Source organism: Seriola aureovittata, chromosome 12 (assembly GCF_021018895.1).
Source record: "Seriola aureovittata isolate HTS-2021-v1 ecotype China chromosome 12, ASM2101889v1, whole genome shotgun sequence".
NCBI classification, from domain to species: domain Eukaryota; kingdom Metazoa; phylum Chordata; class Actinopteri; order Carangiformes; family Carangidae; genus Seriola; species Seriola aureovittata.
In genome coordinates, this window is record NC_079375.1 from 27,264,442 (window position 1) to 27,275,400 (window position 10,959).

Here is a 10,959-nt window from a genome sequence, read left to right on the forward strand (position 1 = left end):
TGCGTGTTGTGTTTTCACAAACTTAATAAAGAGAAACCTAGTTTGAAAAGACACTTTGATATTTTAGTATTATTTGTCTTAAAATGTTAAGTTGCAATTCATAAGACCATGTTTATTCAATGTATTAAAATATAGTTTTATAGTAAGACTGCCAAGGAATAATTGATCAACTCATAAAGTTTAGTGAAGAAGATGTAGTTCTTTTTGTTAGAAGTTAAACTGCACCATTTTTTTTATATATGTACTACAGTTTAAGGTAAAAATCTGCAAATATAGTTCCTGTGAAAAAAGTGTGAATAAACAGTAATAAACTGCCAATCCTTCATCAGTTTTTTACTGTAAAAGTAGAAAATAACAGCTTTTCTGCTGTATTTACAAAAACGGTAGCAAACTGTAAATACCAGCAACAGCATGGTACCGTTAATTTTACAGTAAAATAATGGCAACCCTGCTTCCAGTTGTTTACTGTTTTTTAACAGCAAAAACATTTTACAGTGTTGGTTTTATAGAATAAATGAATAAAACAAATGACATTTTAACAAAGAACTGCTGGCTGCAACTGGAACAGGATGTACCTAATTTCTTCAACCTACTTTACATTTTTGTCAGTTAAATATTTTAATATATTGAACAGGGTTTATATTTTTAGGAGACACTAATAAATAAAATACTTTTAAAAATAAAAACAAAAAATAGTCCAGTGGTTAAATCAGTGTCTGTTTCTGTGGTGGTGAATAATGCTTATTTTATGCATTCACAGTTCTGACAGTGAACCTGACACAGAGGAGATATTACACCAACAGCAGCTTAACAAAGTGTCGTTTGTGTTTTATTATCAAAAGCTTTTGAACGCACTGAAATCTAAAAGATTATGACCCGAGAGGAGACATTGAAGGCAGCACTTGTTTGACCGTTAGAAAAACCAGCCGTTGGATTTTGAAAGTGTGAAATCGTTTGTTCGACAGTTTGCTGTTGTCCGTTAGTGTTTATTCCGGTGACTTCACATACGGACGGAGAAAAGATGGAAGGTAAAGACGAGCGGCTGGATCCTGTCCGCAGTTTCACCGTCAACAGTTTGAGGCTGGACGAGGACCAATGGCGGGAGTTTGTGTCGCAGGAGGAGAACCAGGTGATCTTCAACAGTTTCTTTAACGCTCTGGATTACTGTCACCTGTTCATCTGCCAGGACCCGGACTCCGGACTCTCCGTCAACCTCGACTTCCCCCCGAGCGTCCAAAGTAAAGTCATTTGTGTCTCTAAGACAAAGCGTGAATCCGTGAACAAAGAAAACTCCAAAAGGATTTTAATCTTTCAAGAGGCTCAAGGAGACGATGTCCTGAACTCTGTCATCTGTGTCACTGAGCAGGTACAGGCTGAATGTGATGTTTGGCTTAGCCTTACTTAAAGTAATGTTGAACAAAACTCTTAGCTAAGGCTAATGTAAATTAATGCTAATATAAGGTAAAGCTGGTGTAAGCTGAGGCCAAATGTAACTGCTACCATAGGCTAATAAAAAGTAAGGCTAAATGTAACTGTTAATTTAGGCTAATATAAACAAAGGTTGAACATGACTGTTATCAAAGATAATAGATAATTTAATATTAAGCAAATGTAAGGATACGAAAATACTAAATCTAATCAAACAGTAAATAGTAAAGACAAAATTAGGTAAAATAAGCCTAAAGTTAAAGCTAAAGGTAAAATTAAGATAAGCTAAACTAAGGCTCACTTAGGTAAGCTAAGGCTAATGTTAATTTCAGTAAGCTAAGAATTTAAAGGATAATATTAGCAGGAGGTAATAGGGCTAAAGCTAACAGCAACATTAAGGCTAGGTATGCTATGGCTAACTTGACATTCAGGCTGTATCTGACACCTGAATCATAAAGGTGTTTCGTGTGTCTCTCCTCAGGTGACCTGCCCGTTGCTGAGCAACCCGGAGAACAGCAGCAGGTGGGTGGCAGGCGTGGCTGACAAGGCTCTGAGGGTCATGGAGAGACAGAAAAATGAGGCGCTGGTGATGAAGGCCCAGATAGAGGGACACACCTTCCTGCCTCATCCTGACGACGGTCTCCATGACGATGGTCACCAGGGTGACGCAGAAGGAGGGTAGGCAGGTCAAAGGACCACCTTTTTGGGTAGAAACATACAGTAAGTTGAAGGTTTCCTGCTTTCAGAGCCTCCTGGATGGACAGGTCTGGGGATCAGAGTCCTCCTGCTGTCTCTCATAGGAGACCACGACGTGAGACGGACAGGTGGTGCTGAAACAACAGGAAAGTTTGATTCACAGCCTAACAGCTGCTCTGCTCCACTAACAGAAACAGACCTGAAACAGACCTGAAGCTGCTCCACGCCTGTGATTGGACGATCATAGAGTGGGCGGAGCTAGTGTCAGAGTTCCTGCAGCAGGACTCATCTCAGCCGGTGGTGGACGGACTGAAGCCGCTTCCTTCAGAGGAGTTCCACTTCTGGAGGAGCCGACTGAAGAACCTGCTCTTCATCCAGCAACAGGTGATGAGATCAGTCAGAACCTTGTTGGATGGTGGTCCATAACATTAGACAGAATCTAGACCCAGATCCCTTTTCTCTATCAGTTTAACTTCGTCATTGTCACTTATTGAAGTTATAAATAAAGTTCGGTTAGTATCTGGGATAAGAGGCTGCTGCTAATTAATCTGGGTTTTTCCTGGCTAAAAATTTGGTAGGGGGTTACTAAGCCATACGACCGGGGGGGGGGGGGTCAAAGCCACTCACTCGTATGCGTTTTAGAACATCTGGGAAGATTAATAAAAAGTGATCATGAAGTGATCATGAAAACCATGTAAACGTTGGCTTTATTACACTCGACTCCTGACTCATTAACCGTATCTCCTCAGTAACATGAATTAACCTTTTCCCTTATTAGAAGAACCAATGATGTCTGCACTCTGCACTGTTTCACCTGTCCTCGTGATTCTCCTCTCAAACTCTCTTTTAAAAATAATCTGTGATCTGAGACATTTCTGCAAAAAAAACATACACGATGGGATGTAACGTTAATTTAGGGAAACTTTTCAAGAAGCTGGGTGTGCTTGGATGTAAAAGAGATAAAATTCATCTTTAGTGTTGCCACCTTTTATGTGAAAAAAAGTTGGCTGCTGGTTGGTTTTACTTGAAATTACATTATTCACAGAACTTTGAGGACATGAACAAAAACACGGGGCAAATTTCATCCGAGTACTGAGAAAACAACAACTAGAATTTTGTCGGGAGGCAGCCACCTCCCTATTCTCCATGCAGGAAAAACCCTGTTAATGTTAACAACCCGAACATGACTGAAATATTGATTATTGATTGATATTGATTGTTGTGACACAGTGAAATGACGGATGGAACAAACTGACTTTTACACCTGAGTTTCATGAAATACCTGATCCAGATCCTGCAGCTCCTGATCCAGGACTCTGGTCTTAAGCTCCACATCATCACCATCATTTTTAAACATTTTCAGTGAAAATGAAAAACAAGGAAACAACAGGTGAGAGGCTGCTGACATCACCTGACACCTACAGGAGGGTCCTGACACTTTTAGTCCAGTTAGGTTCTGATAAATCCAGACTGTGAAGGATCCAACAGTCAGACTGTGACTGAGCATAAGCCCCAGAGCACAGAACCTTTCTAATTTGTTGTTGTTGTTGTTGTTGTTGTGTTCAGTTGATGAGCAGCAGAGCTCAGCAGGTGGCGTCCATTGTTCAGAGGGCAGAGAGCATCTACTGGTCCACACTGAAGGACATCTACAGAGTCGTCCAGGAAGGTAGACATCTCCTCTACATGATGCTGTGAAATAACAACACTCGTTAACTGCAGCCTGAAACACACCTGACGTCCTCTCTCAGGTGTGAAGGAGGCGGAGGACGTGACTCTGAATCTGACTCCTCTGCAGGAGAAGCTGGAGGAGGTGGAGCAGATGGAGTACCAGCAGGTACCTGCACACTCACCTGTCAATGATTCAGACAACCGATGCCTCTGTCTGTGATTCTGTGCAGCTTTACACACTGTGTCAGCTCAGTCAGTCAGTAAGTCAGACAGACAGCGAGACAGACAGACAGTCGATCGGTTGGTCGGTCAGTCGGTCGATCGGTCGGTCGATCAGTTGGTCAGTCGATCGGTTGGTCGGTCAGTTGTTCGGTCAATCGGTCGGTCGGTCGGTCGGTCGGTCAATCGGTCGGTCGATCAGTTGGTCAGTTGTTCGGTCGGTCAGTCGATCGGTCGGTCAGTCAGTCGATCGATCGGTCAGTCAGTCGATCGGTCGGTCGGTCAGTCGGTCAATCAACAGTAAAGAGAATTCATCTGCGATGAAACTGCTGATTAATCACCTTTCAAACAAAAGTTCAACACTTGAAGAAACTTGAAGACATCAGTTTGGACTGAGGGACATCGTGTTTCTGATGATTAACAGATCAAACTATTCGTCAATAAGACAACAAAGTATTCAGCTGATTAATCATTTGATTAATCCTCATAAAAACAATAGTCAATGTCAGCTCTATCGACACTAGGAAGAGGGAGTGTGTGTCTTTCCTAAAAGCTGTCGTAAACCAGCAGTAAACCTGATCGGGTTCAGAGACCTGTACTGAGTCGTTCACTCCTTCGCCGCCCTCTGTTAAACCTCAGTCACACATCAGCTCATGGAGACGTGGCGCTCTGACACGTTGAAGTGATTCTGTTCTTCATGTGCAAGGATCTGACAGGTCAACTGGTAACAGAGCCTCTGGCATCTAGCATCTCTACCATGGAATGAGTTCAGGTGTGAAGCTCCTCCAGGTGCTTGTGTGACATCATCAGACCGTGACTGAACTCTGTCTGTTGGCAGCTAAGGGGCAACATGGCGTCTGTGCTGGAGGAGGTGCGTCTGGTCTGGATCAGGTCTGAGTTCTACTGTAAACCCTGCAGAATGGTGGTCCTGCTGCAGGAGATCTGCAACCTCTTCATACACCTGGTACTTATACTGTGTGTGTGTGTGTGCGTGTGTGTGTGTGTGTGTGTGTTCTGTGTTTCATCATCAACCCCTCCTTGAACTCCTGTTGCAGAGCAGGAAGTTCCTGCGAGGGGAGGAAGTGATGCGTGGTGTGATGTCAGACCCTCGTCTGGTCCTGGATGATGTCAGACTGGTAATCTGGACTCTGCAGACCTTCAAAGAGGAGTACAGTCAGATCAGGACTCAGCTGGAAGTCCAGAACCAGGTACAGCTGACTTGAAAATTAATGTTTACTTTGAAACTACTACATGTGTCATGTGACATGGACATTCCCTCGCCGTCGTCTCCTCCCTCCTCTGTTTCTGTTTTAACAAGTTTGGTTTGACACTCTGTGTGTTTTTGAGTGAAGCATCTTGGTACTTGTAGTGCACTGCATGTTGTTGTACTTGTCAATTTGAACACACTCAAAACAGTGTGAGTGTGGACGTCTGTGAACTGAGACACATCAGACAGGAAGTAAAGCAACCAACAGACACAAGTCATTTCAAAGTAAAACCTGAAATAAGTGACGGAGCAGACTTCTTTCATGAGTCAGTGATAATAAAAACCAGACGAAGTTCCAAGAGTTTAATGAAGTTTAATTAACGATGAAGACGACACACACACACGCACATGTCTGACTGCTGCACCTGTCTCTGCAGAGCTGGGACTTCCCTTCACACCTGGTCTTCTTCCACCTGGACAACTTCCTGAAACGTCTGCAAGGCATTCAGGTACGCACGCACACACACGCACACACACGCACACACACGCACACAAGGTTTGGTTTGTTAAACCCCCACCCCCCCTGCAGGAGGCGTTTTCTGTCAGTCTGCAGCTGTATCAGTTGGATCAGGCCGTACTGTCCGGGGTCAGCGGCAGCATGTGGACCGATGTCGTTCAGGACCTGTATCAGGACTTCCTGCGTCACGTGACGATCCTGTCTCACTGTAACTGTGACCCCACCAACCCCAACGACCAGGTGACAGTCAGCTGATCTGTGTAAGGTACTTCCTGTTTGACTAAGCTGTGTGTGACTCCTCCTTCCTCGTCTTCCTCTCAGAGCTTCGAGCTGCTCCTGGATCAGTTCCAGGTTCAGGTGTCAGACCTGGAAAGACGCCTGGTGTCGGTTCTAAGGGGAGCCCTGGAGAACTGCAGGATCTCGTCCTCTGCAGCGAAGGTACGAGTCTGGACCTGAAACACTGTCCAGCAGCTGAGGGGGAGGAGCTCTGAGTCTGATCCGGTCTGTGTTTCAGCTGGTCAGCATGTTCAGGTCCGTCCTGGACCGGCCTCAGATCCAGGATCAGCTGCGTCCTCACCTGGTCCGGCTGGTGGAGATGGTCCTGACGGAGCTGGATCAGATGGTGATGCTGTTCTTCAGTCAGAGAGAGAGATCCGACACCATCAGCAGGTTTAGTCCAGCTGCTGCAGCTGGACTCTGCTGGACTCAGCAGCTTCGACTCAGAGCTGAAGACTCAGTGAGGAACTACATGACGGTCCAGCACTTGTAAGACTGCACTGACCACACACCGGTCTGGACCCGTCTCCACTTGGGATCTGACTTGGGACTTGATGGTCTGTGTTGTGTTCAGGTGTTCGGGCTCAGCTGAGTCCCATCTGGTCCTGCAGAGGTTCCAGGAGATTGTGGAACTACTGCAGGCCTCCAGAGACGAAGTGAGGTCGGACTGGAGCTCTCAGTTGGACTCAGAGTGTGGATTGATCCTGGAACAACCTCTGATACACCTCAACCAGCAAGGCATGCTGGGAGTTAACAGCCGCCACAAGGTGAGCTTGTTTTTTCATGTTTAATGTCGCTAATAAAAAAAAAACACAGAGCAAGATACTAAGTCAGTCTGTCTGTGTGCCTGACTGACTGACTGACTGACTGACTGACCAACCAGCTGGAGGCCGTGCTGAGGCAGCTCAGGTATGTGTGCAGGGAGAGAGACATGGAGCTCCGCCCCCACGCTGCTCAATTCTTCACCTGCAGAGATGACATCACAGAGACTTACCTGAGCCTGAGTCACATGGTGTCCTGCTACAACCAGGTACGCACACGCACGCACGCACGCACACACACACACACACACACACACACACACACACACACACACACACACACACACACACACACACACACAGGTGGACCCAGGTGAGTTTATCTCTACAGCATCTCAACATCAAAGTAATGACACATAAAACTTTTATTAGAAGAGTCAAAAGAAAAAAATGATTCACAGCGACACAAACTTTTCTTTAACGGACCACTGATCTGTGTTCGTCATTAACTGATCGATTGTCTCTAATGACAATGAGTCAAACAGAATGAGACTCTTCAGTGTTTCCTCTAGGATTTTTTTCAGCAGTGGGGGGCATGCTCTCCGGGTGGTGGTGGGGGGGTCGGTGGGGGGCAAGCATACACAAATGACCAAATGAGCAGTTGACAGCAGATTTTAATTTAAAAACCTATTTATTGGCTGGCCAGTTGAAAATGGCTTTTATCGCTACCATTGAACTTTTACAATATATATCTCAGCCATATACAATGTCAAGAAAAATAAATACCTTTGGTTTGTGAAAATGTTACTTCAACTCTAACCAGTTGAAAATGTAAAAAGTAAAAAATAATAAAACAATAACATTACATAAATAAAAATAATAAATAAACATATAAAGATCAGCTAGATGAGGCTGTAGAGTCAGTGGTAGAGTTTGCACCCAGGCTCATCTCTCTCTCCTGCACCTTCACCCAGCTCTCCTGCTGCTGCTCTCCTCCCCTTTGTTTAACAACTCCTCCCTGTCTAATGTTACTTGTCTAATAAGATTACATTAAAAGTGTGAGTAACGTAACGTTAACAGCGTTCTATAGTTTACACTCACATCTGATTACAAGTGTGAACATTAAAATACTATTTTTTACCTAACCATCATCATTTACGAGTCAGTAAAAGGCTTATGATGCTACCTGACTAGCGTCTTCTTCATCTGTTGTCTTTCTCTTCTTAGAGAAGTATCTGAACAAGCTCATCTGAAAATGCAGTCAGCAGTTAAAACATAATGACGTGTAGATATTAGCTTAATGCTATCAATTAGTTTACCCAAGTTAGCGTCACTGAGTTGGCTAATAAGTCTACCTTTTCTCCGGTAACTCGCTGCCTTATTCCTCACGACTACACTTCTCTGACTCTCACCTGGTGCCTGACGTGACGTCACTTTCAAGGCCGCACTCTCGCGAGTAATTAACTCCAATAGGATCCAACAACCACCACCCCCCCACCCCCACCCCCACCCTCCCCCCACTGTTGCGCTCATCATCACACAGGCTTTGCTGTGAAGGTGGAGAGATGTGGCGGTGGTGCATTTGCGACAATAAAAAAAAAAAAAGAAAAGAAATTTGAAGGCGTGGCGGCTGTGATTTAGCAGTGGCGGGAAACACTGCTAAATGAATGTAGAGGAAACACTGCTCTTTAACTGCTGAGCTCAGGTGAAGGTGAAGGTCATGTGACAGACGGCCGTCCTCCTTCAGGTGGTGAGTGATGTCCTGCAGGTGGAGCTTCCTCTGATCCAGGACCAGCTGCAGGACCTGAACCAGACTCTGTCAGAGCTGCAGAGGAACACCTGGGGCTCTGCAGGTGAGACGTCACATGACACATCATACAGATGAGGAAAGCTTTAACTGGCTCACAGGTACCAGACCATCATGCACTGCAGCACCTGGCTCCAACACCTGCTTCCACCGTGATCTCATGGGACTGAAGAGTCCATCTTTAGAGCCGAAGTCATAATATCCAAAGCTCTGTCTGAACACACCTGGACAGGTGTGTGTTTCTCTGTGTGTATTTATCTGTGTGTGTGTGTAGCTGTGCAGCAGCTGGTGGAGCAGCAGACACACAAAGTGCGGATGTTTCACGCCTCGGTGAGTGAGGCCAGAGCCAACATGGACGCCATGACACACATCATCCAGGTGAGTCAGCTGACCTCCGACCTGGGATCAGTGTGACAGTACAGGTGTTTCTGTTCAGATCCACTGTGTGAATATAACATGTGCAGCAGCTCACGGTGTGTTAATGTGTGTGTGCAGGGATGGGTGGAGCTTCACCTGCTGCAGCGCTCAGGTGAGTCACTGCTGGAGAGTGGAGCTACACGAAGCAGCTACGGACGCATGAGAGATGAGGGACAGGAGCTGCTCAGGTTAACACAGGTAACACATGAGGAGGGGCAGGGGTGGGAGGAGGAAGAGGAGAAGGACAGGTGTTGATGAGACTCCTCCTTGTCCTCAGGTGAACAGGAGTCTGTACGGAGCTGCTGAGTCCTCTGAGTGCTGGATCAGGTATCTGGACCATATCGATGACAAAGTCCAGGATGGACTGTTCCAGCTGCTGCTCAGATCACTTCACTTCCTGTCTGATAACACTGACCCACAGGTACACACACCTGTACACACCTGATGCCTGCATCAGACTGAACACCTGACCAACACAGGCCAACACTTACGACAAGAGTGTGTGCGTGCGTGCGTGCGTGTGCGTGTGCGTGTGTGTGTAGAGCTGCCACGCTGCTTTGCTGGCGGTCTCTCTGCAGCTACAGGAAACAGGAAGTGTGTTTGAGCCATCAGTGGGCGGTGGCCTCTCTGACCTCCTGACGACCATCATCAGTGACATTTACACAGCAGCCAGTCTTCCGCCCAGGATCTCTGTGGGTCGTCATGACAACTACCAGGTGACTCTGACATCACTCTGACATTACACATTGAGCCCTGTCCAGGCTGCTGTTACAGGCTTTAAGAAACCAAACTAAACATGTCCATCTCCCTGTACCTGTCTCTCAGGTGTTCTTGCAACAGAGTCTGGAGCTCTCTGCGTTGGAACAGGAAGTCATGCAGCATCTGCTCCAGGTGAGGGAGGAGGCGGAGCGTCTGAAGACTGGGTTGGACAAGTACTCTCACCTGTGGCACAGTGACAGACAGGTAGTGATACAGGAGTTCCTGACCTACAGCAGACAGCTGGGACCTGAGGAGCTAGAGGCTGAGGAGACCCCGCCCACCCTGAAGGACTTCCAGAGAGAGGTGAGACACACCTGACCTCACCTGTCTGCAGGTTTAAAGAGGTTCAGGTTTACAGTGATCCAGGTCCTGTCGACGCCCCCTGCTGTTTGTTAGCATCTGTTCTGTGTTTCAGATCGACTTGCTCCACAGAGTGAGCAGAGAGGTGACTCACCTGGATGAGGTCATTGTGTTGAACGGCTGGCTGCAGGTCGACCTGCAACCCTTCAGAGACTCACTGCTGTCAATCATCCATGACTGGAGAAACATGTACACAGACTACCTACTGGACTCAGTCAGTGACAGGTAAACTCACCTGAGACCTACTGGACTCAGTCAGTGACAGGTACACTCACATCTGTGTGTCTGTGTGTTCAGTCTGCAGCAGGTGACTCAGCGTGGTGGTGATGAAGAGTCTTCATCTTCCTCCCGTTTCCCTCTGACAGAAACTATCATGCTGCTGGAAGCTGCAGGTGTGGAGCTGCCTGAACACCTGTCAGCACAGCTACAGGTATGACCTCACTCTGACCTGTGATCATCAGTGCTCACAGGATCATTAATAAAGTTGATTAGAAATCAATCCGTCATCTAAAGCAGTGTCACACGTCTGAGGGGAGGAGTCAATCTACACAGGTTAAACACCTGGGCCCTAGGGACTGTCACTGATCTGAGATCTGTTTGTCTGGGTCTGACAGGTGAACTGTTGTTTGTCTTTCAGTGTTGATGAAGGAGGAGCCTGTCAGCTGAGAGAAGAGGCTGAAGACATCACCTATAAAATGACATCATCTGCTCTAATGATTAAAGTGTATTAACGAGCTCTGCAGAGTGAACCACTGACTAATGAAAATAAACCCGTGCAGTCAGTGTGAAGGTCTGAATGTCTTCTGTCCAGTCACCTGATCAGGTCACATGATCCACCTGATCT

General features: G+C 46.3%; 1 protein-coding gene across 1 annotated transcript; it reads left to right on the forward strand.

Moving 5' to 3' along the window:
* The first annotated feature begins 415 nt into the window (after positions 1-415).
* Positions 416-10,900, forward strand: LOC130178875 (dynein axonemal heavy chain 17-like). Its single transcript, XM_056391446.1, has 22 exons — positions 416-1,366; positions 1,910-2,106; positions 2,316-2,508; positions 3,691-3,790; positions 3,873-3,958; positions 4,850-4,975; positions 5,067-5,219; positions 5,656-5,727; positions 5,808-5,975; positions 6,057-6,173; positions 6,250-6,500; positions 6,586-6,778; positions 6,895-7,041; positions 8,520-8,625; positions 8,854-8,957; positions 9,075-9,194; positions 9,274-9,417; positions 9,539-9,712; positions 9,822-10,058; positions 10,171-10,340; positions 10,413-10,545; positions 10,753-10,900. Exons 1-22 carry the CDS (start codon positions 1,022-1,024, stop codon positions 10,756-10,758), a joined length of 3,342 nt encoding a protein of 1,113 aa, XP_056247421.1. The 5' UTR covers positions 416-1,021; the 3' UTR covers positions 10,759-10,900.
* The last annotated feature ends 59 nt before the right edge of the window (positions 10,901-10,959 follow it).